Source organism: Sporobolomyces salmoneus (genome assembly GCF_050403485.1).
Source record: "Sporobolomyces salmoneus JCM6883 DNA, S_salmoneus_JCM6883_v1_ctg34, whole genome shotgun sequence".
Lineage (NCBI taxonomy): Eukaryota > Fungi > Basidiomycota > Microbotryomycetes > Sporidiobolales > Sporidiobolaceae > Sporobolomyces > Sporobolomyces salmoneus.
The window spans coordinates 117,956-145,613 of NW_027481129.1; the positions used below are offsets into that span (position 1 = coordinate 117,956).

At 50.6% G+C, this 27,658-nt stretch overlaps 10 protein-coding genes across 10 annotated transcripts; 3 read left to right on the forward strand and 7 right to left on the reverse strand.

The window, feature by feature from the left end:
• Window positions 1-160: 160 nt before the first annotated feature.
• On the reverse strand, window positions 161-1,656 carry JCM6883_005585 (alpha/beta fold hydrolase; the record flags this gene model as incomplete). The annotated part of the gene is made up of 7 exons (XM_076633140.1): window positions 161-265; window positions 361-499; window positions 577-650; window positions 726-968; window positions 1,037-1,261; window positions 1,360-1,430; window positions 1,515-1,656. The coding sequence occupies 7 exons, from the start codon at window positions 1,654-1,656 to the stop codon at window positions 161-163; spliced, it is 999 nt and encodes a 332-aa protein (XP_076486895.1).
• Window positions 1,657-3,927: 2,271 nt separating this feature from the next.
• JCM6883_005586 (uncharacterized protein) lies at window positions 3,928-4,486 on the reverse strand (the record flags this gene model as incomplete). Its single annotated transcript, XM_076633141.1, has 2 exons — window positions 3,928-4,367; window positions 4,444-4,486. The coding sequence occupies 2 exons, from the start codon at window positions 4,484-4,486 to the stop codon at window positions 3,928-3,930; spliced, it is 483 nt and encodes a 160-aa protein (XP_076486896.1).
• A 230-nt stretch (window positions 4,487-4,716) lies between these two features.
• Window positions 4,717-7,869, forward strand: JCM6883_005587 (uncharacterized protein; the record flags this gene model as incomplete). The annotated part of the gene is made up of 1 exon (XM_076633142.1): window positions 4,717-7,869. The coding sequence occupies one exon, from the start codon at window positions 4,717-4,719 to the stop codon at window positions 7,867-7,869; it is 3,153 nt and encodes a 1,050-aa protein (XP_076486897.1).
• Window positions 7,870-8,507: 638 nt separating this feature from the next.
• Window positions 8,508-10,269, reverse strand: JCM6883_005588 (uncharacterized protein; the record flags this gene model as incomplete). Its single annotated transcript, XM_076633143.1, has 3 exons — window positions 8,508-10,055; window positions 10,119-10,181; window positions 10,258-10,269. 3 exons carry the CDS (start codon window positions 10,267-10,269, stop codon window positions 8,508-8,510), a joined length of 1,623 nt encoding a protein of 540 aa, XP_076486898.1.
• A 615-nt stretch (window positions 10,270-10,884) lies between these two features.
• JCM6883_005589 (uncharacterized protein) lies at window positions 10,885-12,653 on the reverse strand (the record flags this gene model as incomplete). The annotated part of the gene is made up of 3 exons (XM_076633144.1): window positions 10,885-12,423; window positions 12,499-12,561; window positions 12,642-12,653. 3 exons carry the CDS (start codon window positions 12,651-12,653, stop codon window positions 10,885-10,887), a joined length of 1,614 nt encoding a protein of 537 aa, XP_076486899.1.
• Window positions 12,654-13,908: 1,255 nt separating this feature from the next.
• Window positions 13,909-15,372, reverse strand: JCM6883_005590 (uncharacterized protein; the record flags this gene model as incomplete). The annotated part of the gene is made up of 1 exon (XM_076633145.1): window positions 13,909-15,372. One exon carries the CDS (start codon window positions 15,370-15,372, stop codon window positions 13,909-13,911), a length of 1,464 nt encoding a protein of 487 aa, XP_076486900.1.
• Window positions 15,373-16,514: 1,142 nt separating this feature from the next.
• Window positions 16,515-17,525, reverse strand: JCM6883_005591 (uncharacterized protein; the record flags this gene model as incomplete). Its single annotated transcript, XM_076633146.1, has 1 exon — window positions 16,515-17,525. One exon carries the CDS (start codon window positions 17,523-17,525, stop codon window positions 16,515-16,517), a length of 1,011 nt encoding a protein of 336 aa, XP_076486901.1.
• A 917-nt stretch (window positions 17,526-18,442) lies between these two features.
• RAD24 (Rad24p) lies at window positions 18,443-21,293 on the forward strand (the record flags this gene model as incomplete). Its single annotated transcript, XM_076633147.1, has 9 exons — window positions 18,443-18,484; window positions 18,551-18,746; window positions 18,809-18,996; window positions 19,075-19,309; window positions 19,371-19,782; window positions 19,849-20,231; window positions 20,299-20,435; window positions 20,516-20,969; window positions 21,049-21,293. The coding sequence occupies 9 exons, from the start codon at window positions 18,443-18,445 to the stop codon at window positions 21,291-21,293; spliced, it is 2,292 nt and encodes a 763-aa protein (XP_076486902.1).
• A 710-nt stretch (window positions 21,294-22,003) lies between these two features.
• Window positions 22,004-24,277, forward strand: JCM6883_005593 (RING finger protein; the record flags this gene model as incomplete). The annotated part of the gene is made up of 2 exons (XM_076633148.1): window positions 22,004-22,691; window positions 22,767-24,277. The coding sequence occupies 2 exons, from the start codon at window positions 22,004-22,006 to the stop codon at window positions 24,275-24,277; spliced, it is 2,199 nt and encodes a 732-aa protein (XP_076486903.1).
• A 307-nt stretch (window positions 24,278-24,584) lies between these two features.
• Window positions 24,585-26,814, reverse strand: ERV46 (retrograde cargo receptor ERV46; the record flags this gene model as incomplete). The annotated part of the gene is made up of 11 exons (XM_076633149.1): window positions 24,585-24,819; window positions 24,932-25,004; window positions 25,085-25,188; window positions 25,255-25,604; window positions 25,674-25,804; window positions 25,958-26,083; window positions 26,160-26,204; window positions 26,288-26,372; window positions 26,460-26,533; window positions 26,619-26,661; window positions 26,767-26,814. 11 exons carry the CDS (start codon window positions 26,812-26,814, stop codon window positions 24,585-24,587), a joined length of 1,314 nt encoding a protein of 437 aa, XP_076486904.1.
• Between the last annotated feature and the right edge of the window lie 844 nt (window positions 26,815-27,658).

Consider the following 27,658-nt stretch of genomic DNA (forward strand, 5'->3'; position numbering starts at 1 on the left):
CGAATCGGCCGACTCGCTTATCTCTCGAATTCTGGATCGGGTTGAAGCAGGTACTGCAGCATCACATAGCAGATAGTATAGACAACATGAAGAGCGATGAAAGGAGTACGACAAAACAGAAAATCCCCGACGAAAAACGAAACTGCAAACTCTCTTCATCTCAAACTGTCTTCTCGATATTGTTCTTGATCCATTCATTATACTCTTTCGTGATCTGTGACGGTAGGGCATGTCCACCGCCTTCGACGATCTTCAAAGTCGAACCCTAGCGACAAACCATCGATTATTAGGTGGGTTTCCGTTTGACTCTCTTCCCGGAAACTTTTGATTGATTGATGAGAGAGGGTATACAAAGCTTACCGGTAGATCTCGGTGTAACTCTTTCCCTCGACTGACATTGATCAGGTTATCTTGATCTCCGTGGATAATCGCAATTCGAGACGTCGCAGGCAGCGACTTCGATAATTCGTTCAGCCGTTGTGTCGAGACTCGGTGGGATCTATTCAAATCGTTACGAGTCAGCTCGGACTAGAGTCTCGCGTCGTAGAGGAACAAGGTGGAGAAGGGAGAGCGTACAAAACTGCCGATAATTGACCCAACCTGCCCGAGAGAGGTTGTCGCTTTCCGACGTTATATCGATGCAAGAAATCCTATTTCATCATCACACAGTACTGCATCAGCTATCTGGAGCCCGCTCGCCGGGACTTAGGACGAGGGCGACTCACCGCTTCGACCACTTCTCTCCTCGTTTTCACTCCCGCTCCTTCCACCGCCGCGTCAAGATACTCCTTCGGAAACAATGTCTCGACGACTAATTCAATCTGAGCTTGAGGAGTTTTGATCATCCCACTCGTTAACAATCCAAACATTCTCGTCGCTGCCCAAGATGGAATTTCCGGTAATATCGAGGAACCAGCTTTCGTCGAAGTCAAGAGAAGGGTATTGATATGTCGAGGGATTAAGAGAGCCTGGGAACGGAGTGAGGGCGGTTCAGTTTCTCGCGACAAAGCAGGAAGAGAAGACTAGAGGTAGCTACCAATTCTAAAGCAATCATCCCACCCATACTAACCCCGACGACGTTCACCTTGTCCTCCCCTTCGAGCCAACCGACATGTTCGAGTAGCTCTTGTACATCACGGGCTAATTGACTAGTTTGATATCGACCTTTCGGTGAATCCGAATGTCCAACTCCTTTGTTATCGAAGACGAGTACTGAGTAGCCGGGGAGGGAGGAGAAGTAGGAGAGTTGGTTGTGCCATGCCTAGAGGGTGTGGGCGAGCGAGGAAATCGTCAGCAAACACGGGAAACGGTGCGAAAGACTTGACTTTCGCGAAGGAGGAGAGTGAGAGTCGTACTCACGAAAGAAGAGTTGTTCAAGCCCATGATGAACAGTAGTTTCGTACTATCAGGCTTATCCTCTCCATGCAGCTCTGCACACAATTCCCATTGAGCACGTTCGGACGTCAGCGACTCAAGCCCTCCCGGTTCGAGCATCCGTGCGGAAACCAACTCACCGTAGTAGATCTCATGAGGTTCCTTGATTCCTCGTCTCCCTTGAGCAACAGTGCACCATCCCCGCTTGACGAGGTAATCGGGAGAGAAGATTGAATTCGGGAGTTGCTTGCCTTCTAGTTCGAGCGCTTCGATCGCTGACATCGTTCCGAGACGTATATATACTGATTCGAGCTAGTCGGAAAGTGCTCTGTAGGTGTTGCGAGGGCAAGGTGAACAGAAAGAGATCAAGAATCCGACTTCAACTTGCTTCCTCTCTTCTCCTCCACCACATCTTCCTGTGTTGGGAGACTCGACGAGATGCATCTAGAACCCGATATTACTGACCCTCAGCCAGAATCACTGCACGCGACCTCGTCCATCGCTGCCTTTTCGGCTTCATCAACTTCAGCCCCCTCTCCTCCTTCTACCCATCGATGGGTTCTATCACGGAAACCTGGAGGCGGCTGAAGAAGCTCTGGAGAAGCACCGGAGAGATCAAAAGGAAGCGAATGCTGAACCTGCTGTTTCTGCGGACCCGAGGTGAGCCTCTCCATCTCAGCGATCTTCGCTCTGACCTGAAGAACCAACTCATTCGCGTGTTGCCTCATCGCTAGCTTACTTTCGCTTCAACGATGGTGTTCCTCCCGCCTCCTTCTTCCAACGACTCACCGTCCCACGCGAATTCGCCGCTAACCTCGCCAAACTCAGGCATCGAACTCGAAAAAAGCGTCGCGCTGCACCTTTGATCGATACTATCGACCACTCGACCTCGTACAAACTCGAACCGATGCTACTCACGATCCAACGGCGACAAATCCTTCTCTCGAGCTCGATCACGATTCGACGACTTCCGCAACTGCTCGTCCCTCGCCCTACACGATCTCTACACCGTCAGCAGGCGAGCTCAACCCATTACACGAATCTGAAGAATGGATGTCCCGTCTCGACCTGCAATGAACTACACGACTTCATAAATGAACTCGGAATCGTTACGCCTGAGGAAAAGAGGGAAATTCACGAAGCTGCCTCTCGATCATTCTCGTCTCGGTAGATTGCTGACAGTTCTCATGATTCCGTCGTTCCTTTCTATCGTCTTACTCCTTAATTGAGCTGTATCCTTTGCCCTTTGATGTCTCGTGCTCGGGTACCTAACCGAACCTAGGGCGAACTATTCCGCTTCAATGTTGCTGCACTTCAGGTGTGATCATATTCTCGAACATCCAAACCTCCCTGATTCGCTTCAGAAGCGCTTCTTTCCACCGTTATCGCCGGCGACGCTCAGACCTCAAGCTGAAGAACTCCGGTCGCACTCCGCGGTCAAGATCCATTTAAAAAGCGCACGAGCCGACTTCCTCTCTTTCTTCCCGATTCGTCACTTCCTGTCATCAACCTCTCCGCGACACCGCAACCCGAGGGAGTTAAGGCGAGATAGGTAAAGCGGTCTTTCAACGTCGCTTTGCATGTCAAAACCCGGAGAAGCCTGAACTCGATGGGTTTGCAATGCCAAGCGACTCTGGGCGGCTCCTTCACCTATCTCCCTTAGCTCCCTCTCCCCCTCGCCCCTCCTCCCCAACTACGCACCTTGACTTTCGGGAGGTTAGGCGAAGTAAGTGCGCCAATCGAAATTGGGCCCGCTCTCAGGGTTCCCATCGAGAAGGCTATGTGTTCAAATCTTGTCCTCTCGATGGGACTCCGGTAAGCGGGACCAATCACGACTGGCAAACTTATCTCGCTTAGCGTCTCGACGAATGTGCAAGAGGGAGTTGATCGAAGTAGGCTCTCATGCTTCAGTACTTTGCACCGGTTAGTCTTCAACTCAGGTTCATCTGTCACAAGAACACCTGGATTCAAGGCTTCTTCCGGTGCGAGACGCTGAGGCCTGCGAACCTATCTCGATCAGCTCCCAATTCCTTGTGGTTCGTCTGCTCATTTGACATCGCCTCTTGTCTTGTGTGTCTTGTGGCCGACTTGGACAAGGTGGAAGACGGAACAGGTGTTGTCAGACTTGTATACCGTTAACACTTCAGATTAGTCTTGTCTTCGTTGTGAATCCAAACTTGTCTCCGCTTCTCTTGCCGCCTGGTTCAGATTCCCGACGCAAAGAGACTGAGAGATGCTGTCTGACGACCTGGCAGACATACATCCTCTCCGTCGGCCGGGGTCGCCGTCAGACGCTTCGTTTGTTTCAGAAAAAACTCGTCCTTGGCCTCGCCGCTCGCAGGTTTCCTGTTTAGGAAAAGCTGAAAGTCTAGAGCTGATGTTGCAAGGGTATCGGAAGCCGTTTACAACATTGTAAGGTACAAGAGGAAAGAAGCTGCGAACTGTTCTCAGGAAAATCCGTCAATTCCGCCTCTTCCTGATTGACACGGAACCTGAAATGTAATACTCACAGGAAGACATACAACAGATCGCACCAACCAACTCCATCTATCTCTATCTGAGTTTCTTGTGCTTGAATTGACCTCCCGGACGAGATTCCAGCATCTTGACATAATCTTTCCCTTCCAGAATCGGTGCTTTCTTCCCTCCCTTTCCATACTTCGCTCCCAACTTCCTCTCTGTCTTCTCCCCATCTTGTTTCAACTGTTGCGTCGCTTTCTTTAGCTTCGATTTCAGCGTCGAGGGTTTCTTTCCTCCTCCTGATCCAGCTGCTTCTTCCTCGAGAGCTTCCACTAGATCCGCCGGTTCCTCCTCGTTATCATCCTCCATAGCTTCCAATGGGACTTTGCGAGGATCAGGTTTATTCGAGACTTGTCGACCTTTCGCCGAAGTGTTGAACAAGGGAATCTCTGATCGTTCGTTCGTCTCTGGTGAAAGGGATCTTTCTCGATTATGAGAGTTGATTGGCTTGTTGATCTGTCTAGCTACTTTTTCTATGGGCAAGGAAGAGGGGAGACGAGTTTGATGAGTTTCGAGATGAGAGTGAAGAAAGAGAAGGGAACGACGAACCGGCTTTCGTTGGTCGCTTGGCGAATTTAGCTGATCTGCCCATACTGCTTAGAGGTCCTTCGAAGGTGATCGAGGGTGGTGGAAATGGAGAACGAATGAGAGCTTCGAGAATTCCTAAACTTTTCGGTTCTTCTCCACTCACGATCCCGACGCCACGCCAAATCGATCTACACCGTAGTCTGGCTCGCTAGCTATCATCCGTGATCGAGAGGTAAGCGCGTCCTTCACTCAGCCTCTCGCCGCTTCGATTCCTAACTCTCTCTTCATCGTAGGATGTTCCGACTGAGCAAGCGTCTTACGTCGAAGGCGTGTCAATGTCCATCGAGCTCTACTTCCCTCCCATGTCGTCACGTTCCTCGATCCTCATACTCCCACAAAACTTCGCCCAACTCGGCTCCTTCCCCCTCAACCTCTGCCACTACGACTACTTCGAACTCAATACCTCCTCAGTATACATGGTTCGAACCAGTACAGCACAACAGAAGGTCATCAGGATGGAAAGATTGGGGATTATTCGATTCGCCTCCTTCAGCTCACTCGATACCTTCTCCTGCTCCTCCAGCTCCTTCAGCCAGCGATTCAGATCCGACGTCGATTCTCCTGAACGACTACATAACTCAACGAGGCCCTCGGACATCGCTGAATCAGTTCGAGGACGAATATGGACAATTACTCGAAATCGCGAATGAGAAAGATTTACCGTTCCTCAAGGCGATGGTGTTGGAGGATTTACAGTTGAAGGAATTGAGTAATAGGGAGAGGAATGGGTTGGGAATGGATAGGTTCGGACCGAAAAAGGGAACGGAGGGAACGAGGGAAGTGAAGAATCTGTCGGAAATGGTCGAGAAGATCGAGGGAAGTGAGGGAATGCTCGAGGAGGATCGACGGATAAGGAAGAAAAAGGAGTTAAGAACGAGCAAGGCGGAGGAGGAACCCGTCACTACGAGCGATTCGCAAACAGAAGGAACTATTTCGACCCGAACTCAAGCTCTCTCGGTCCTTCAGCAGATCTCCCGCCCCTCTAGCCCGCAATCGTCGTTCTCGATCGATCAGCTGTCACAGACCTGGGATCTCTTCGTCGAATCAGCCGATCTCGAAGACTCCCTTCACGATTATTCCCTCACGCTTTCTTTCCTTCATTACCTCGTCTCCACCCAATCCTCTTCTTCGTCCGACTCCGATGTTCGACTTCAGCTCGCCTTGAAAGCGTTCGGAGACCTAGTTCAAGTTTTACCAGAAGAATTAATCGCTTCGCAACCTTCAATCTCGCCCTCCGACCCGACAACACTCGCATCAGATATCTCTCTTCGATATGTCATCCTACGAACGATCGTCAATTCAGCAATTTCCGAAGATTTATGGGAAATCTCCGCTCGATCCCTTCTCTCCCTCTCTCGACTCGACCTCGATCTCTCCCAGCTACCCTCTCTCGAAGAACTGATTATTCAAACGTCGAAAGGGTGGATGTTCGAATTGAGGAACGAAAGGATCTCAAGCTACAAACCTTCGAAACTTGCTTCCTCCGCCTCCTCACTCGACCAACTCGTCTCCCTATTCACCCTTCTCCCCTCTCATTTTGACGACGACCTCTCGATCGAGTCGACCCGACGGAAAGAGCTACTGAACGAGTTGATCGAAGAGTGCGCAGAGAGGTATAGATGGGATCTGATTGCGAAACTGTTCCAAGCAGAAGGAAAAGAAGGATTCGAGCTCGCAAAATATCATCTCAAATTCGCACGGTGGTTAACCGGCGAAGCACCTTACTCGACTTATCCCTCCTCTCGCTCTTCTCCTACCTCCGACTCTCCTTCTCGTTCAACTCGACTCGTTCAACCCGAGTTATTCTCCCTCTTCGCCCGTAAAACGCATCATCAACTCCGACGCACTTTGCACAATCTCAGCGATTCCTGGACTCTCGACGAAAAGTTCGAGTGGTTAGATCTCCTAACCTCCTCGAAAGGGGCGACGAGGGAAACGAGGTCGTTGGCGAGAAGGATCGCGCTGTATTGGACTAGTAGACGATACCCTCTCAATCTGGGGGTCGGAGGAGGGAAAGGGAAAGGACCGTTCTTGTTGAGGAGTTCAACTCTATTGAATCTCGTTAGGACTTCTCTGCCTCCCTACTCTTCCTCTCCCACTTATTCGGCGACGGCAGCGACACCGGCAACTACGGCTGACACTGCGACCGCGACTTCCCCGACTGAGCATTTCGCCCTCCTTCGAAAACTGATCAATTCTTCGATCCAAGCTCTCGTTTCCCCTCATTCTCCCTACTCCTCCGTCACTCCCTCCTCTTCCTCATCCGGTCCGTACATCAATCATTTCGACCTGACTGCCCTCGCTCAATCCTACGCTCTCCTGAACGATTTCTCCTCGTTCGCTCAAGTCTATCGAAAACTAGTCGTCGAATCCCGTTTCCTACCCGATAAGAAAGATGTCGATTTGATTCTGAGTCAGGCGGTGAGGATCCGAGGAGGAGGAGTCACGGAAGGGTTGGAGTTTGTTAGGGAAAGTAGGAGGGTCGGGGTGAAAGTCGGGGAAGGGGTCGTCAGAGGATTGGTCAGGAGCGTCTGGGAGAGGGAAATGGAGAGACGAAGAGAGTTGAAGGCGGCGGAGGGAAAGGAGCAGGGCCCGAGAAAGAGAAGAGAGAAAGAAGATCAGCGATGGAAACTCGAAATCGAGGAGATTATGAAATTCGCGAAAGAAGAGTTGACGGAGTTGAGGTCGAAAGATCTGAGGCAGTTGGAGGATTACGTCGTGGGATCTCCACCTCTCGAACTACTCGATCTCGAAAGAATAGGGAAATTATCCGATACTCGACTGATTTCGATGCTTTCCTCGAAATCGAACGATCTCGACAATACCCGCAGAGTCGAAGACGAAGGAATTTCAACGAGAAGGGTTGCAGGATTACTCAAGAAATGTCAAGAGATGAGGAATCACGCATTGGCGACTCGAATTTATCTGTTGATTCTCGACGAAACTTCGCCCTCTTCCATCTCTCCACTTCTCACCCTCACCCTTCAGACCCTCCTTCAATCTCATGCTTCAGCCTCCTCGTCGACCACTAAAGCCCGAATTCTCGATCAATTCAAACTCGTCATCGATTCGACTCTTTCCTCTCCTTCACCTCCTCTCATCTTTCGCCCTTCCTCCTCCTCTACGTCCTCCACCTCGAGCACGAAGAAGGAAGACGACAACATCGACTTGGCTGTCAAAGGGTTAATCAAAGTCGGAGAATCACAAGCGATCGACGAATTTTTCGCTCAAGTTCTCGTCGACAACACGGATGTCAAGAATTCGATCAAAGAGATGGTAGTGAGATGGTCAGTAGGGAAAGAAGGAAGGGACGCAGTGAGAAGCAGGGAAGAGGGAGTCGTAGGTGAATGGGCTCGGGAGATTCTCAAGAAACAAAATGCTGAGTAGTTTGTGAGTTTGTCTCTTCTCTTTCCGCATCTGAGTTAAAGCACTGACAGCCCTCGTCTCGTCTTTCTCGTCTCGTCTTTCTAGAGCCGTCGTTTCTCAAGTTGTTTGTTCGCACGTGTTGTTCGCAATTCGATATCTTGTTCTTTGTAGCTCAGTCCTCGAACTCGTTTCGTAGCTATCGGGACCAGTATTCGCAAGTCGTTCGCGGTGACTGAGCATGGCTCTCGTGTCTGCAAGGGAAGAAGCAGCGATGAGTGAACAATCCTGAGCCCATATTGGTCTCGGTTCGACACAGTGGCTTCGCGTGCTTCGCGAAGTAGACGTCGAACGAAACGACGATGGCGACTGTGGCTGCTCACGGTGCATGTCTTGCGAGCAAGCGCGATCCGATGGAGACTAAGGGGACACGGGAGCTCGAGTCAGCGCCAGATTTGCTAGCTTTGTAGGCGTCGACGTTCCAAGTTTTGGCTGAAAGTACCGAGGCAACTTCGCCATAAATTGTGAGAGAAGATGGAGGAAGTTGCACGACCCGGCAAAATTTAACCTTCGAATGTCCGAGAATCTACTGCGTTTCCAGGTGGGTCAGCTCACGACCTGAAAAGCTGGAGGACGAAGAAAGAGAGCGCTCACATGTTTTCCTAGTAAACCTCGCTTCCTGCCGAGCCCTGATCCGATTCATCGCAGTTTTCCTGTTCCCCCTCCTCCTCCTCTTCTTCTTCCACCGAATCACTACGTTCCGTCGATCCCTTGACCCTGAGTCCATACACGTAACACCATTTAAGAGACCCGACTTTGTCGACTTCCACTTGAAACCATTCGAGATCCTGATTTTCATAGTTGCGTTCGGGATCAATTTCGAGTCGGTCGATGTCGAGTCCATGCCTTTTGGCGAGAGGAAGAACGTATCTCAAGGGAAGCTTGCGACCGTTGAAGTAGTAGTCTCCCACCGCTCGATTGTAGCATTCGAGTATTCGACTTTCGAAAATTTGGATAAGTGAGGAAAGGTTACTCCTGATGACGAGACCGGCGGCTCGGGCTTTCTTCTCCGTCTCGATGGCTTGAGGTAGGCGTTCCAAGATCGTCTCATACCAGGGATCCTGCCAATCTTCCATTTGCGCCGGAACTGTGACGCCTTCGAGGAGATAAAGTTGACGGCGGCCTTTGTAATCGTCTCCTCGGTCGTATTCCTCCTCTGCGTCCTCGAAGTCGAAAATGCGACCTGTGTCAGAGAAACGATACTCCAGGTCGAGGATGCGGAGGCGTGGTAGACGATCAGATTTTTCCAGTAGTTCCTGAACATCTGGAGTTTGTTCGAAATAAGCGAGGCTGAGAGAAGTGAGGTTGGGTAAATTGAGGAGATGACTGAGGAGACTCTCGGAAATGAACGGAGAATCAAGGTGGAGATGCTGAAGGTTGGGAAATCTGGGAAGGAAACGGACGATGGATGTATCGCATTCAGAGATGGAGTGCGTTGACGCCCGTAGTCGCAGACGGAGGAGTCCAGGACCGAGAATGCCGAGGAGTGGGGAAACGGGGTCCTTCCTGTCGACGTGAACGTCAAGGGAAGAGATGCACGCGGAAGGAAAGAATCGCAGGAGTGTAGATGGATCCTTGACGACGAAGCAGTTGCCGCGTTGATGAATCGTAATCTGAAGCACTTGGCGAGCGGGCGACCATTCTTTCTTTTCCTCCTCCTTGTTCGGTAGCGATGGAATTTCGACAAGGCGAAGAGTCGGAATTCGACTGAGACAGGACACGATTGAGGAGGTGAGCCGTAGACCGCGAAGGCGGCAGGTACGAAGGGAGGGCAGGTGTTGGTATTGTCGCAAGACCGGACGAGCGATTGCTTCTTGAGCCAGTTCGAAGTCGATTTCAGAGAGATTCGGTAGATGGCGCACGAGTCTTTCGCTATCGATGCTTCCGTCCCCGGGATTCGTGAACCTCCAAACAAGTTTCCTCGTGTGTTGACTTTTGTCTGGTCGAGCGTCGAGCGTACGGACCAGCCTGAGGTAGTTCCACGCTCCTGGGCCGACGCTGATCGTCTCGTAAATTGCTCGTTCTTGTGAGGGTAGAAGTGACTTCGAAATCGGACGACTCGTCAACTTCGGCCACGAAGTCCTAGCTGCGACTTCAAAGATGTCGTCGAGGAGTTCGCCCGGCAACCCAGAGAGATGATCCACCTCGTCCTGTTCTTCGCCAGAAACAAGGTCAGCTTCAAGCTCGTAAACATTCTGAGGGAATCCTCTGACCTTTTCCGACAGTGTGGTCGCCTGAAGAGTTTCTGAGATTCCTTCGACGACGTCTAGATTGACCTGGGCGAGATGGAGAACGAAAGTGATGTGAGTGAGCGAGTGCATTGAGAGACGGCTCGACTCTAGGAGAACATACCTCAGAAGTCATCGATGTGTTTTGTAATAGGTTTGGCTCGATTTGAAGTTGGATAGGGACGGGAAGAAAAAGGGCGAGGAAGGGGAGAGAAAAGGGAGAGGAAGGGAAGAAAGGGGAGACCGGTTGAACGACAAGTTGCTGACGAGTCGAAGCACGTGCAGAGGGTGGCAGGGAAAGGGAAAGGATTTGAGGACGGAGGTCAAGGGAAAGAGGAAAAGAGAGGAAAAGGCGGGTCGAGCGAGTTTTGAGTCGATTCGAAAAAGGGATCTGAGCGGCCCGCGGAGCACCTCCGACGATGACAACGACGACGACGAAGACGAGTCTTTGACTGAACGATGAGCCGTGTGGGGAGATATGGCGGGGCGGTCAAAGGCGGAAGGATGATTCAACGCGTCAGGAAAGACGGCAGCTGACTTGACTGAAACGAAGATCTAGCGACTCTGCAGTAGTAGAAGGCTAGGTTCATAGTCAGGGCTCTCAGGATAGTTTCCTTGTACACTAGGTCGGAGTAAGAGAGATTGCAGGGAACGGGAAAATATGTAATTTGAGGATCGACTGTTTCTTTAGAGGTTCAGCAAAGGATTCAGCTCGAAACGAGGAGAAAAGAGTCCGAACGTCTATCTATGGTCATTCGTCCTTCGGGTCAACCTCGCTTTCTTCGGAGCTCAAATCCGATCCATCGCTCTCGATTCTCTTCAACATCGATTGATAGCGTTTCGATGTCTTTTTGTATCTGAAGCCATATGATTCACACATGTTTCCGTCTCCGAGTGCCTCGGATTCGGTTTGGAACAGTTCGAAATCGCTCAAGTCGAGATCGGGATCGTTGAATTCGAGATCGGCCTCGAGATCAGGTTCGATTCGGTTGATATCGAGTCCATGCTTTTCAGCGAGCTTGAGAGCGTAGAGTAGAGAGTCCTTGCGTTCGTTGAGCCACATATCGCCTACCCCTCGATGGTAACATTCGATTACTTGAAGACGGAAAACTCGAACGACTTCCTCGAGATTACTCGCGACGATGAGACCGCCAGATTTCGCTTTCTCCTCCATCGCAATAACTGGCGGTAACACATCCGAAATCTTCTTGATCCAAGGCAAACTCCAATCTTGCATTTGGTACAGATCGAGGTCGTCCTTGAGAAGAGCGAGATTTGGGCGGCGACGAGACTTGTCCATGTCATATTCCTCCTCCCGTGCTTCGTCAAAGTTGAACTTTCTCCCCTGTCTGATGCGGAGATAATTGAGAGTGAGGGTGCGGAGGTGTCGGAGGCGATCGTCGAGATGCGAGAAGACTTCGTCGAGGTTCGGATGTTGCTGGGAATAGACGAGACTGAGAGAGACGAGATTGGAGAGACCGAGGAGATGTGACTGGAACGGCATGAAGGCGAAGGGGGTATCAAGGTGAAGGTGGCGAAGATTAGGAAACCGACGAACGAGTTGTTCGATCAATTCGTTGTCGCGTGAAATGTAGATTTTTCTGAGCTTGAGTGAGAGTAAGTTGTGATCGAGGAGGTCGAGGATCGGTCGAAGGGTGTAGTGATAGTCTACCTGGAGTTCGACGGACGAGATGGATGCTGCTGGAAAGATGTCAGGAAGTACAGACAGAGTTTCTGGGGATCCGACGGAATTGACGGCGATTTGCTTCACTTGATTGATCGGTGTTCGCTTGCTTTCATCCTCCTCCTCCTTTGGAATCGGCGGTACTTCGACGAGTCGGAGAGTAGGAATTCGGCTCAGACAAGCGAATAACGAGGCGTTGAGCGGAGTTTTCGTGAAACAACAAATCCGAAGGGAGGACAGGAGTTCTGGTTGACCGAGGCATCGAAAAGCGGTTACCTCCTCGTTCTCGTTGAAATGTAATTCGACGAGATTCGGGAGATGGCGCAAGACGTGTTCGGTGTCGATTGGGAAGTCCCAATATGATGCGACCCTCCATACGAGTCGCTTCACGTGTTGACCGCGGTTCGGTTGAGCGTCGAGCGTACGGAGGAGTGCAGTGAAGTTTCGCAAGGAGCGAATCGTGATCGTTTGGTAAACCGCTCGTTCTTGCGAGGGTAAGAGAGACTTCGAGATCGGATGAGCCGTTAAGTCCGATGTAGAAACTGCAAGGTCGAAGATGGCGTCAAGGAGTTCGACAGGCAGGCGAGAGAGCTGATTCAATTTGGTCTGTTGTCAAATAGGAGCAAGTCAGGTTTGATCATTGAATTCGGGACACTCTTCATGCTGGCGATCAAGACTCACCCTTTGCGATTCCTCTGAGTCTTGTGAAGATCTTCGCTGTCCTTCAACAGTACCCAGTTCAACCTGTGAGATCGGAACGAAAGCAACGAAGTATGAATCAGCAACTGCAGCTTGGGAGAGGGTCCGAAGGAGCGAGAGAGCACTTTGGTAGACATCACTTCTATCTTACAGGCGTCCTGTGGATCCGGAGTCGATGAGATGGGCGAGGAGAGAGTTGAGTGACGAGTGCGCCCGGAAACGAGATGCGTTCGATGGGCTGTGCGTCGTCGATAATGACAGAGTGTAAGGACCGAATAGAAACTTCAGCTGTGGGCGTTCGAGCTGATGATGGAGAGTAAAAGGCGAAAAGAGATCTTCGGAAACTCTTGCCCTTCTACCCTTCACTTCGAACCGCTATCATGCTACGAGTCGACCACAAGAGATCACTACATCCTCTGCCTCGAACGCTCACATCGTCACTTGAATTAATCTCCTGCTCTGACGGCTCTCGACTCAGAAGTGCATTCGGCTCGTTCTTCTTCCCCTCTCACGCTGATGCGATTCGAAACCGTGATAGATGATCGAGACGACATCTCCAGGCAGGAACGGGATGAAAAGACCCATACCAGTGAAAATCGCTCGGTAGCGCTGTGATTCGCATCTCATTTCTTTCCCTCAAACAGCTCTCTGCCGCAGGTTGGTCTCTCTGTTCAGAAGTAGCTATCCTGCTACTTCTTGCTCTGCTCTTGGTCGGAAGACTGCTTCAGTATTTGTCCCGGATAGACTAGGGTTCGTCTTTGCAGCTCAGGCCCGAGAACATTCTCTTCTGCGTCCTGGCTCGGTTTGCAGCGGCGTGGCTGGTCGTTCTTTAAGCATGCTCCATCACTGAGGACACTGCGGACGCTCCGAGCACTTTCGCAGCCACGTATCAACAGTTGAACGATCGCTGACATCGAAGAACTTCATCGCTCTCCGGAAGCTCTTTGTGTGCAGTGCTTTGATCGAGTCTCGCGTGCGGTAGTATACGCTTTAAGGATACGACGCCTTGATCATCAGGTCTGGTGCTCAAAGCGGCGCAGCGAGTCCCGAATCGTCGACGGCAGGAGGTGCAAACTCCAAAATCAAGTCGAGCAATCTTTCAACGGCTGATTCAGAAGTGGTCTCACACTGAGGTCTCGCTGCAACGAAACTATTGGACGCTGAGTACAAAGTGGAGAGAATCAATTTCAAAGGAGACAAAAAAGTGGTCGAATTGTGTTTCTGTTCTCTTGATTAGTCAGTAGACAACTCAAGGTAAGGGAGGTAAAGAGCACGAACAGTTGTAGTGTTTGTCAATCTTCCCAGTCCTAGTCAACCTCGCTTCGTCCGTAACGTTCGCCGCTTACTCTCTTCTACCTTTCCATTCAAGTTTCGTCGTTTCCGTTTCTGCCTTCACTCTTTCAACCTGAGTCCGTAGATTCGACACCAATCCATACTTCCGTAAAATTCCCGAAGTCCGACAACTTTGTCCTCGAACCATTCGAGATCCTTTCGGTTGAAATTCCTCGCGAGATCAAATTCGATTCGATTGATGTCGAGTGCGTGCTTCTGAGCGAGAGAGAGAGCGTATCGCAACGGACGCATTCGACCGTTGAAGTAAAGATCGGCGACTACTCGGTTGTAACATTCGACGATTCCGCGGTGGAAATTTTCGGTGATTTCGACGAGGTTACTTTCGACGACTAGACCGGCTTCTCGCGCCCTTTTCTCGGCTTTGACGACTCGAGGTAGGATATCCGAGATGTGACCCTTCCAAGGGAGACAAAGGCCATCGATTTGGGCGAGACGAGTGATGTTCTTGAGGAGGGAACGAGAGCCGTAACGAGGAGATTTGCCTGGACCATTCGATTCTTTTTCTGCAGCTGCGAAGTTGAAGTGCTCGTACTCTGGTAAGTAGTCGTACCTGAATGTGAGCGAGCGAAGGTGTGGAATGAGAGCGAGACCGTCGAGAAGTATTTCGAGGTTCGGATCTTGTTCGTAGTAAGTGAGGCTGAGAGAAGTAAGGTGTGGGAGCTGAAGGAGTTGAGTCGGAAGGGTCTCGGAGAAGAAGGGTGGGTCGAGGTGAAGATGACGGAGGTTCGAGAATTGCGGGAGGAGGTGGTCGATCATTTCGGCGCGTGGGAGGACGTCAACAGTTTCGAGCTTGAGAGAATAAAGGTTTTGATTGAGGACGTCAAGGACGGGAAGGAGAGGTTCGTCATCGTTTACAAGGAACTCGAGGGAAGAGATGGAAGCGGTCGGGAAGAATTGGAAAAGTTTGAAAAAAGCCGTCAAAGAGTAGACGGCACAGACGTCGAGTCGAAGCACTTGACAAACAGGCACCCAGCCTTCGTTTTCCTCGTCTTCAATTCGGGATACTTCGACGGAACGGAGGGTCGGGATTCGACTCAGACAATCGACGATCGAGGAAGTGAGCGTGACATTCGGGAAGCGACAGAAACGAAGGGAAGGGAGCAATTCCGGTTGAGCCAATATTTGAAGGGCCCTTGCTTTGTCGATGTGGAATTCGAACTCGACCAGATTCGGCAGATAGCGTAAGAGCGCTTCGGGATCAAGCGATTCAGGTAATCCAGCGAAAACGAGTTTCTTTGCATGTTGACCTCTCTGTGCTTGGGCGTCGAGTGTACGGAGGAGCTGTTGAGCTTTGGATGATTGAGCACTGTGCGTGCGACGGAGTCGAGGGAAATTGCCCGGCCTTCCGATGGTAATCGTCTCGTAGATTGCTCGTTCTTGCGAGGGTAGAAGCGATTTCGAGATCGGACCACTCGTCAATTCGGGTATCCAGCCTGACGTTGAAGCTGCGAGTTCGAAGATGTAGTCGAGGAGTTCGCCGGGCAAACGAGAGAGGGGGTCCATTTCGTCCTGTCCTCGCAAGCGGGAGAGGGCCCAGTTTCAGAAGTCGAAATCGTGGATGTCGAGGGTACCCACCTTTTCAAATGGTTCAGTCTCCTGCAGAGTATCGGGGTGTCCTCCTATAGCCCCGTGTTGAACCTAAGAGATCAAGAATCAAGCGACTGAGTCTGAGCGAACCGCTGCAGTAAGGAGGAGCTAAACAGCGTGGGGAAGTACCTCGGAACTCTCTGTCTGAGTGAACGGTAGCCTTGTTGTGATATCTTCGAGTGAAGAGTTGGAGAGAGTGAGGAGAGATCAAGTCGAATGACGCGTCGCTCCGAATGCAGGATAGGATCGAAGGGTGGACTGTGATCGATGGCGAGAGAGCTGAAGACTCGTTCCGAGTATCGCGATCAGAGTTTCCGAGAGGGTGGTGAGAAGTCGAGGACGAAACTGTGTTTTCGCACAGAACTCGACTCAAATCCTCCTCTTTTTCGTCTACCTACGTCGATTGCTCCGCCAAATAGCGAGTCATCTGAGCTCTCGGTCGAACTCGTTCCGCCGGATATGGAATCTCTCGTATCTCTTTCGACTCGCACGTCCTCCGGGCGAGAGTCGATTTCGTCCTCAGTCTTCAGGGCGACAACCACTCGGAGAGACGGTCTATAAGAGGGCAGAGGATACAAGCAGCCAGGTCAGGCCCAGAAAGTCCAGGTGCAGAGGACTGAGGAACGAAGTTGCCAAAACAGTCGAGCTCAAAATCTCGCTAAGATTGTTTCCTCCCTCTGCGACTGTCCACCGCTTTCTTTCTACTCCTCTCGCTCTATATAGTAGCAAGTCGAACTGAGGCGAAGGGGTGTGAGATCAGAAGCAGCTTTCAGGCGAAACCGTGGGAGAGCCCAAATCGCTGACTCGAACCGGTAAGTTTGGGAGCAGTGCTCGCGACTTTGTCAGCTCACTTGAACATCCAACGACGAATCCGTCGAGGGGATAGTCGCACCGATCGAGAGCGTAAGGAGAAATTGCAAGACACGGCAGAATACAAATCGGCGAGTCGGCTGTTCTGACAGGGAAACTCAGCATCTGAGCTCACAGTATCGAGGGACGCAGAGGAAGGAAGCTCACAGCTTTGATGAGCCAGATCTCTACTCGATTTCTCCTCGACCTTAATCCTCCCAATCGCTCTCTTCTTCGTTTTCGCTTTCCCAATCTTCACCTTTCGGCGGCATCTTCAATTCCAACCCGTACAGGGTGTGCCATTTGTCGACCATTCGCCCGACGCCTTTGAGCGAATCTTTGAACCACTTGAGATCCTCTCGCTTGAAGTTTTCGTCGAGATTGATTTCGGAAATGTCGATGTCGAGGCCATGCTTTTCGGCGAGAGATAGTGCGTATCTCAGCAAGTACTTGCGACCGTAGAAGTAAAGATCTCCGACTCCTCGATTGTAACACTCGACGATTTTACATTCGAAATTTTCGATGAGTTCCTCAAGATTACTTTCGACGATAAGGTGGGCTTCTCGGGCCTTCTTCTCCATCTCGATGACTTGAGGTAAAGTGTCCGAGATCGTGAGAGACCAAGGCAAGCTCCAATCGTACATATCGGCTAAATCATCCACGTTTCGAATTAGGGAGAGGTGGTTCCCGGAGTCATCACCCCAGTCGAATTCCCGTTGCGCTTGCTCGATGGAAAAGTTCTCGCCTGATGCGATGTTGAGGTATGTGAGGTCGAGCCTGCAGAGATGCCGGAGTGAGTCGAGACGGGAGAGGAGGTGGTCGAGGTTTGGCGTTTGATCTGTGTAAGCGAGACTGAGGGAAACGAGGTTGGAGAGACTGGGTAGATGAGTTTGAAAAGAGTCGGAACGGAAGGGTGGATCGAGGTCGAGATGTCGGAGTTTCGCGAATTTAGGGAGAAGGTGATCAATCTGGTCGTGTAAATTGACTCGATCATCGCATCGTAGTCGAAGGAAGGTAATATTTTGATCGAGAACATCGAAGAGAGAGAGGAGAGGGTATGATGTCTGAGAGATTGTGATGTCGAGGGAGGAGATGGAGGCGGTCGGGAAGAATAGAGAAAGGAGAGCCGGAGACGGAGGGTCTCTGTAGGAGAGAGCGGAGTGAACAGCGACGTGGAGCACTTGACGAGCAGGCAAACAGTAGTGTTCGCCGTACTTCATCTGAATCGAGGAAATCTGAACGAGGCGGAGGGTCGGAATGTGGCTGAGACAGTCGACGATCGAGGTGGTGAGCTGAGTCCCCCGGAAGCGACAGATGCGAAGGGACGGAAAGAGTTGCGGTCACTTGAGGAAATGAAGGATTTTGAACTCGTCGAAGTCCTCGAACTCGATTTCGACCAGATTTGGCAGATGGCGCAAGAGTTTTTCACCGTTACTCTTCGTTGGCCAGGACTTCGGATAACGCATGACGAGTCTCTTTGTGTGCTTCCCTTGGTACGGTCGATTATCGAACGCTTCGAGGAGTCGGGAGAGCTTGACGGGCGAGCGACTGATCGTGATCGTTCGAAATATCGCTCGTTCCTGCGAGAGTAGAAGCGACTTTGAAATTGGACGAGTCGTCAGCCCCGAGGTTGAAGCCGTGATCTCCAAGATGAGGTCGAGGCTGCGGAAGACGAAAGCCGAAACTCAAGCGGGTCAACGAAGCGAGAAGAGCTCTGAGTGATCAAAATACGCACCTCGGTATCCATCTATCCGCTCTGCAGCTAACCCTGAGGCGTTCCTGCTCGTTCGAACTTGAAGGTGAAGAGGGACGGAGAGTTGGATGACAGGTCGCCCGCGACTTGTTATACGTTCGTGCACTTCGGCTCAGTCGATAATGAAGTGGTTCGGGACTGATTTCAGGTGTTCTGCAAGGGAGAGAGAAGGGGAAAAGGCAAAGGAGGGTCAAGCGAGTTTCTCGGCAAGAGATCTGAATGGCGTTCGCAGAGTGTCGATAGCCACGACGTTGTGCTGAACTACAGGCACAAGAAGCGTACGAGAACGAATCGACGCGAGAGATTACTAAGTCACGTGTCGAAAAACACCTTCGAGTCCGACCTCCTTCTCCTGCCTCTTCTCTCCCTTCAATCCACTTCTGAATGCCCAAGCCTTCACCCTCTTCTTCCGCCTCTACATCACGCGTACGTACCTCCACGGTCCCCCCCTCTCTCCTCCAATGATTGAATCAACTCGTCTCGATGAAACAGCAATTCCAAATCACTTCGTTCCTCCCACGAGGGTTCGGTACACCTCCAGCATCAACAACACCAAGTACAAGCGCTTCAGAGAGCAAGGGAAAGCGTAAGAGGAGAGTTGTAGAGAGTGAAGAGGAAGAAGATGATGAAGTCGAAATCCTCGATCCGGAGGAGGACAAGAAGAAGAAGAGTAATGTGATTGATCTCAGTGAGTTCGCCTCTTTGTTCAGCGCCCGAATCGGAACTGAGCACGAGAACGGGAACACGCAGCTGAGACGGATGATGAGGAAGAAATCGAATCGATGCCTCCTCCGCCAGTACCAACTCGGAAGAGAGAGAAGAAACCAACTACAACATCTTCGTCGAAGAAGAAAGGCAAGGAGAAAGCGAAAGAACCAGAGAAAGACGAGCAAGAGGATGAAAGAATGTGGATTGATAAATTCGTTCCAACTTCACGAGTGAGTCCTCGTTCTGTCTATCATCAAGGATAACAAGAAGGAAGAAGCACTGAAAAATGATGCTCTGATCATTTGCAGGAAGAACTAGCGCTTCACTCGAAAAAGGTTACGGACGTTTCGAATTGGTTTCAAGAAACATTCCCTTCGAACGGGATCCCTACGAAGCTCTCTCAGAAGTATCGTCGATTACTCGTATTATCTGGACCCTCAGGTAGTGGGAAAACGACCTGTTTGAGGATCCTGGCGAAAGAGTTCGGAGTGGAGATTTTGGAATGGAAAGAAGAATCAAACGTGATCAACGCGAATGATGAGTGTAAGTGCTTCGCTCTGTCAACACGAGAATGTCGTTGTTGACGGCTGCTAACATTCTACAGATCAAGAATCAATGGTACATCGATTCACATCATTCCTAACTCGAGCCGGAATGGTCCCTTCTCTCGAATTCGTCGACTCTCCCTCTTCTCCCTCTTCCTCTTCTTCGTCTCCCCCACATCCTTCTGCTCCTTTCGCCCCTGATCGTCCCCGCTTGATTCTCCTCGAAGATCTCCCGAACGTTTCCCACTACCCAACGAAACTAGCCCTCCGTTCCGCCTTGGCTCAATACCTTTCCTCCCCTCGAGTCAACTGTCCTCTCGTTCTCATCGTCTCGGAGACACTAACGAGACCGGGGAAAGATGACTTCGAACAAACGGGAGGAGGTGGAAGTTTCAGAGGGGATGAGAATTTGGATAGTCGATCGGTTTGTGGGTTGCAAGTACTTCAGCATCCTGCTTGTAGGGAAATCAGGTACATCACTCTCTCGCTACCTCTCTGCTTGTCGGAGTGAGCTGACGCTTGTTGAGAGGGCGATAGCTTCAACCCAATCGCTCAAACAATCATGAAAAAAGCCCTGAACCGTATACTCGATCAAGTCGAATCCTCCCCCTCCTCTTCCTCTTCGTCTCGCTCGAATCGACCCAGTGGCTCAATGCTCGACATACTCATTCAGAATTCAAACGGAGATATCAGATCCGCTTTGATGAGTCTTCAATTCCTTTCGACTCAGGATCAATACTCGCTTTCTACGAGCCTCTCCGGCGGGTCCGGATCGAAAGGCACGTCAAGTGGGAAAGGGAGGAAGAAAGCGAAAACGACAGGAGGGGGAGGAGATGTGAAAGAGTTGTTACAGTTTGTTACGGCGAGAGAAAATAGTTTATTCATTTTCCATGCTTTGGGGAAAGTACTCTATAATAAACGTATGTTCGTGTCTGTCTTTTGTTGGTCTTGAGGAGGAGGCTGACTTTGGCTACCGCGATCGTGCAGGTTGGGGAGAATCTGAAAAAGAAGACAAGAAAGATCTGAACCGACCCGGAATCCGTCAAGAACTAGAACCATCCTCTAAGCTACCTAAACATCTTCGAAAAGAATGGAATCGAAAACCTTCGAAAGTTGATCCCGACGTCCGTCTCCTCCAGCTCCACTGTCTCCTCTTCTCTTTCGCGTGCGAACTAAATCTCTCTTTCGTCTGCTTCTCGAATAGGTCGTATTCGCCGAAGCTCCAATCGACAGTGAAATATTCCTAACCTACCTACACCACAACTACCCTCAATTCACTTCCTCCTCTATCGAATCCTGTTCCTCCATCCTCGATTCCCTCTCCCTCTCGGATTCTCTCCTTCGCCTCGAATCCAACGAAGAACAAATCCGACGACTCCCACTAACGAGTCTCTACTCGTTCGCGGTAGGAGTTAGAGGGACTTTACTTGGGTTGCCTAGCCCGGTCGAGAGGGAGAAACAGGTTTTGAGGAAGAGTGAATGGTGGGAGAATGAAAGGTTACGGAAAACGAACCTAGAGGGGGTTGTTGAACTCTCCGGAGTCAGGGAAGGAGGAGGAGACGAGGAAGACGCAGGGTGGTTGGGGAGAGCGGGAGGAGGGAATAAGAAAAGTTTGCTGACGGAAACGATTCCTTGGTTGGGAGTCATGAAACCTCCTAGTAAGTTTCCTTCTTCTACTCTTTCTCCTTCTTTATCACTCTGGTCTCGTTGCTAACGTGGAGGTCCGAGAATCCGTAGACGTGAATCCTTTCCTGATCGATCTCGCTCAATTCCCTCCCCTTTCGTTCGATAACAAGATTACGGGAGAAGCACTAGGAGAGAAAGACATCAAACCCGAAGACGCAGAAGACGCAGAAGTACAAGAAGACGTTGAGGGAGTACCGAAGAGACTGGAAGAGACTGAGGAGGTTAAATTCAGTAAACTGGTCGGAGAGGAGGAGAGTTGGTTCGAGCTTGAGGACGATATCGTCGATGAGGATTGAGTCGAGTGTGAGAACAATGACATATGTTCTCAACTTGCTACGGGCAGGAGAGAATCAATGGAGAGACATTGGAGACGGCAAGACTCGATGTCGGGTTTCGCAGGGAGCTGGCGGACAGCTTTCGATGCCTCACGCTCGGCTTCCCTAGACAGTCTTTGTCGGGGGAATGCGTACCAGTTTAGACCAAAGACATCTTAGCGAGAGAACGTGACTGGTGAAGTTGCGAACTTTCGACCAACTTCTGGAATTCTTCTGCTCACGACGTTACCTCGACTTTCGCCGCTTCTTGAGGCCTCATTTGACCAAGTCATTAAACAGCATCAAATCAATTCGACCTCGACGATACGAACGCGTTGATCGACTTGCCACCCTTGAAGCTCACGTTACCTCATCAACCTCTCTACTCTCATCTCTCGGTGAGTCTATACCCTCTTGTGATACTTTGAGGCGGCTCAGACGTACTGGAAGGGCTGTGCTCCCTGTCCGAGGTGGAGATGAGCGACAGAAACGCCTCATCAATAAACACCTTTGTTCAACCCTCCACGCCCTCTGAACAACTCTACGAGCTTCGAGCGAGTCTACTGACCCTCTCGGTGCTCTCTCTAACCAGTACACTTGACCATTAGAGCGACTGAACAACCCTCACTCGATCTCGACTACTCTCGGCTCTCGAACCCTCTCTCTTCTCCTCGCCCGGTCAACCCCAGAGTATGGCGACTCTCACACGAAACCCTTCCTCATCCGCGACTCCTCAACCTCCGCTCGCTTCTTCCTCCTCGAGTTCTTCCTCCTCGAATATCCTTCCTCCCCTCCCTGGGCCTCCTCCTCCTCCTATGCATTCTCCCTTCCGTTGGGCTCCAATCGCATCTACTTCAACATCAGCATCAGCATCTAACTCAGCATCAACCTCGAACTCGAATTCAAATTCGAACGTGATCGATCTAACTGGTTCTTCCCCTCCCGCTGCAGCTTCAAATCCAGTTCATTCCCGATTCCCTCATCTCTCCTTTCCCTCCGCCTCCAGTTCCACTTCCTCCGCTTTGACGAACGCGAATGCCGTAGCTGGACCTTCTAACCCTAACCCGACTCGAAGGACTCGAAGTCAATCTCGACAACAAATCGCAGCGGGAGCGGGAGGGGAATTAGTGATTAGTGATTCAGATTCCGACGAGACGATTCAGAGGAGGTTCAGGAGTCGACCTACTGCTCGGAGAGTCAGACCACAGACAGGTACAGGAGGGGGAGGAGGAGCGGTAGCGAGACCTGGGATCGAGGATGAGGACGATGATGATTTAGTGATCGTTTCGGAGAGAGCTGCGGTTGATCCGGTTCCTTCGACTTTGAGATCGAGAAGATTCGGGGGAGGGAATGCATCATCTGGAAATGGAACGAGTAACCGTGAGTTCGGAAACAACCTCAGACCTTTCTCGCTATAAAGACCATACTAAGTGTTTGTCGTTCTTGAACTTCCAGTGCGTCGTAATCCCCTCGCACCGCCACCATCTCATCGACTCAACCCACTCCCTCGTCGTGCCTCTCCCCCTCCCTTCATAGTCCCCCCTAACTATCCCTCAATCTCAAACCCCGACCCACCGCGCGCTCGAAACCTTCGACCTCTTCCCGCCCGACGAGGAGTCGTCGGAGGCGGAGGAGCTCTCGCAACCGTCGCAACTCCCGAAGAAATCCTTCATATGGACGACGAAGATGTCCTCGATCGAAGACTCGCACAATCTCTCGCTGCTGAAGAATTGAACGCGATGGGAGGGAATCGAGCGATTGATCCGATTAGGGTACAAGCTCAAGCTATGAGACAAGCCGCAAACTCGAACACTGGAGCTGGAGGAGGAGGAGGTCGAGGATATGGAGGTTACATCCTTCAGCAGAATCGAGCAGCTCCAGGAGCGGGAGGAGCTGGAGAGAGGGAGATGGATCCGTTCGAACAATTATTGGGGATGAGACAAGAAGAAGCAGCTGGAGGAGGAGGGAGAGGTGGGAACGATGATAATTATCGAAGATCAGCTGCTTTCGTTAATGCTCTTCTCGGTGGCGGTGGAGCGAACGGGAACGCAGGAGGTCGAGGAGTAGGAGGAGTTTTGAGAGGAGCGGGAATGGATTACTTTCCACCGGAACTACGACAATTCTTCGGAATGGGACCAGGACCTCTTGGAGGAGGAGGAGGATATGGGAACGCTGCACCCGGAGGGTGGGGAGGAGCAGCAAAAGTGAAAGCGGCGAACAAGAAATATCGAGTTGAATTGAGTCATCCGAATCCTGTTCGTACGGGGTTCTCTCGAGACATTATCGAACCTCCCGACACCAACGACAACGACGAGCTCTCAGCTTCAGCGAAGAAGAAACAAAAGAGGGAGAAGGAGGAGATCGAAATTCAAGAACTTGAACCCGTTTGTGCTTCCTGTCTCGAACCTCTCAAACTTGGGACGGAAGGCAAAGATGGGAAAGTTTGGGGTTTACAATGTGGACATGTCGTTTGTGGGAAATGTTTGCGGGAGGCGAAGGAGAGATGCGAGGAGATTTTGGAGAAGGAGAGAGGTGGATGGGTTTTGGATGTCGACCTGGAAGATGCAGATAGAGAGGAGGAAGGGGTTGGGAGATCACCGAAGAAAGGGAAGGGGAAGAAGAGAGTTATCGAGATTGACGAGGAGGAGGAGGACGACGACGATCTTTACGCTCCACCTCCTTCGAATTCGAATTCCGAGGATCAATCGATTTCTTCTTCTAAACCTCGTCGACTCCCTCCAAAGAACCTCGCTTCAACAGGCAAGATTCCAGTCGGAGGGACAACAACATCGAGCAAAGCGAAAACGAAAGGAAAAGGAAAAGGGAAAGGGAAATCGAAATCATCGCAAGACGAAACTGGAGTCGAAGAGAATTGGACAACTTGTCCAGTCTCGACCTGTGAAGGAAAAGGAAACGATCTGTTGGCGGAGAAGGGCTGGTCGAGACCTTTCGAGTTGTACGCTTAGCGCGATCGAGAAGCGAGAAAGGAGAAGGAGGAGGATTTCGAGAGTTTTTCGCTTTTGGATTGTTTTTTTTTTGTTGTCGTTCGTTGGAAGCCTTGAGGAGACCTGAAAGTGACACCCCACCTTCCCTACAATATTCTGTCGCCTTGGATGATTGTCGAGACGGAAATAGAGAAGAACAGAACTGCTTCTTGAAGCCTCAGGAAATGCGAAAGACGTTCTTCTTTCGCTCTTCCTCTCTCTCTCGTGTCTCTCAGTATATCATTCACTTTCTATTTCGTCAAGAATTCCCACTACTTGATCGCGGACGCTAGAGCATTTTTCCTCCGGCGCTCGCGAATCCCAATCCAGTTTTAACTTCCCTTCCCCCCTTACTCGCATTCTTCAACCTCCTCCCCCCTTGATAAACGAACCCATCGATCAATCCTGCGATCGTTAGTACTCCTCCGACGATCGCGCAAGTAGAGGTGAGGAAATGGGCCAAGGATTGACGAGTTTCGAGGTGAGTTACTTTTAAGGGAGAGATCTCGTAATTGAAGAATAACCTGCGCGCGCGCGAGTGAGGAAGCGAGAGCGAAATGAGCCGGAGTCAATTTAGTGAGAGCTAATAGAAACTAGAGGGTGGGAGGAGGTAGAGGAGGCAGAGGAGAGACGTACCCTGGAACTCCAGCGTATCCATGAGTAGTTTGATGACCGTGAGAATCTTTCGATTGTGCGTTCTTGTTCGATACTACTCCCCCTCTCACCGTCACTTCGTCAGCTTTTGTCATCCTCAAAAAAGAGAGAGAAGAGGGGAATGGGACGACTGACGATCTCTTTCGTATTGAGTTACGGAATATTGATGAGTTTTCAATTCCCTTCCATCCAAGAACTCGAATTGAGTTGAAACGACCTTTAAGAAGTATTGAAACATGCTACTCGATCAACTCATCAGTCACCCTCGATCAACCTCCAAAGAAAGAGGTAAAAGAAAACTCAACTAATTCGATTCCTCTGTGTGAGCCTTTACCCCTTCCAACGGATCGACGATTCCCAATTCCTTTTTCGTCTTCTCCCTCGAGCCCTTCGTCCCCTTCTTTCCTCCTTTAAAGAATTCCTCCTCGGTTTCACTCGCGAACGAGAACCCATGAATCTCATGTCCGAAATCATGTTTAGTCCCTCCTTGTAAATACGGTACTAAATCATGAACGTGCATCGCGTTCGCCTGAAAACTTCTCCCCGGACTCAAATGGAAATTCCCGATTACTTTGTTGACGTGAACTCGACCGGCTAGGTTACAACCTTCCGAGGATTGTTCTTTGATTTTTGTAGACCATCCTTCTGCTACGCACTGATGAGTAGTCACTCGGGAGTGGTCAGTGAGGAGACACAGAGGAGAAAGGGAGGGAGAGGAACGTACTTGTTCGATAGAATCAGGGTTGACGAAGGACCAACCGCGTCGAACGTAGGATTCTCGTACGTCGTCACAGGAGTTACAACACCCTGGATTAGGACCTTCTGTAGGTGGTGTTCCTCCGTAACATGTACCACCTGGATCGAGTTGAACGTCGAGTGTCGAAAGGTTGAGTTGAGTGGTCGAGAGAATTTCGTCGAGTTTTGAGGAGGAGAAGATTTAGAGAAGCGAGAAAACCTTGATCAATCAGTGCCGGCAAATACAGTCAAACAGAGAAAGAAGTAACGTACAGTATCCCTCCTGTTTCTGTCTCGCGATCCTCTCTGCATCGCCAGTCAATTCCTTCCCTTTCGAAGCCGCCATGATCGTTTTCCCTTCTTGACTAATCCTCGTTTTCAACAAATCATGATTCACATCTATATATTCCTCAACGTCAGAACTCTCTTCCAACCACATTCACGAACGGATAAGTGAGAGAAAGGGAGAGCTGACCATTTTGATGTTCCCCTGAAATATCCATAATATCAACACTCAACACTACAATCACCATCAATCCAGTCCGCCCTTCTAGTCAGCTACCATAACCAACAGAGAAGGGAAGGGAAGAAGAGAGAACTGACGATAACAAGGTACTCTCGGGAAAGTTACGTTCAAATTAACCACTAATTTCTCCCCCCTCGATCGATCTACCACTATTGATGGTTCCTACACCACCCATTTCCATCCACTCATCAGTCTCCCTGCTCCGTGCGACGCAGAAGAGAGGAGGAAGAGAGGAGGGGATGGACTAACCATATGTACTCTTCGATAATCGATAAACTCATACAACGTTAACGCTAGGATCAAGCTCAACGACACTAACGTCACTAATCACCTCCTCTCCACAATATAGCGTCAGCCCAGCCAGTCAGCCAGGAGAGGAGGGAGAGAGATGGGAGAGATGGAACCAACACATTCCACCGAATCCAGTTTTAATCTTGACATCTTCCATAGTCTAACGAGAAACGTATATCCATCTCTTCAGTCAGCATTTATGATTCGCTGGCTCTCCGAGACAGAGAGAGGGAGGAGCAGAGAGAGATGATGATGATGAACGTACTTTCCCGAACGCGTCAATCCCGCGAACGGAGGCGAACCGACGACCCATCTCAGCTTAAATCTCTGTTGGTGCTTCTGTGCACGGGTGATTGAGGAGACCGGATTTGTTGAGGGAGAATGAGGTGTCGAGCTATTGATGAGAATTGATGAAACGCGTTTCACTCCGATGAAGGTAGCTGAGTAGCGTGTTGAGGGCTTATTGGCGCTTTGTAGTCGTATAACGTCGGGGCCGAGTCGAGTGAATGGAGTGAAAGGTTCAGGAAACGAGGATCCGACCTCAACCTCTCATCAAGCGGATTGCAACTTCGATTTCGGGCGAGGCCAGCACCCGTTCGCAAGCTACAGAAGATGGTAAGTAAAGCTTGCAAGGACGAGGGGGAAAAACTCAGCGAAAAACGAGCGAGTGTATGCAAGAAGAGGTCCATGCTTTGTCCTCAAACAAAAACCGCGCAAATTCCCTTTCTTCTGCTTTCTCTTCCCTTCTTCTCACTTTTCTCAATCAAATTTCGCCTCTCCGGCAGAAAACCACCCCTCTCTCCTCCTACGAGGCCTCAGGTCTATGTCGATACTCCTCTTCGTCACTCGTTCCTTCTTCGCCAAGTTCCCCTTCGCCCACTTCTTCCCTCCCACGCAGTCGCTCTCAATGGACCACTTCACATGATTCCCTCCCCGACCAGTAGAGCATGAATCGACTGTTCTAGGAATCGGAATAGGCTGACTTTTCTAGAAGACTAAAGATTCCAGTCGAGCCGTTGTACAGGCGTCGCTCGACCGGATGAGGATTCTAGAAAACGCGCAGTCTATTCCAATTCCTGAGGTAGTCGGTTCAGACTCACTGGGCGGGAAGGGAGGACATGTGCGGATTTTCCATCAGTGCGACTGGTGCGAGGGAA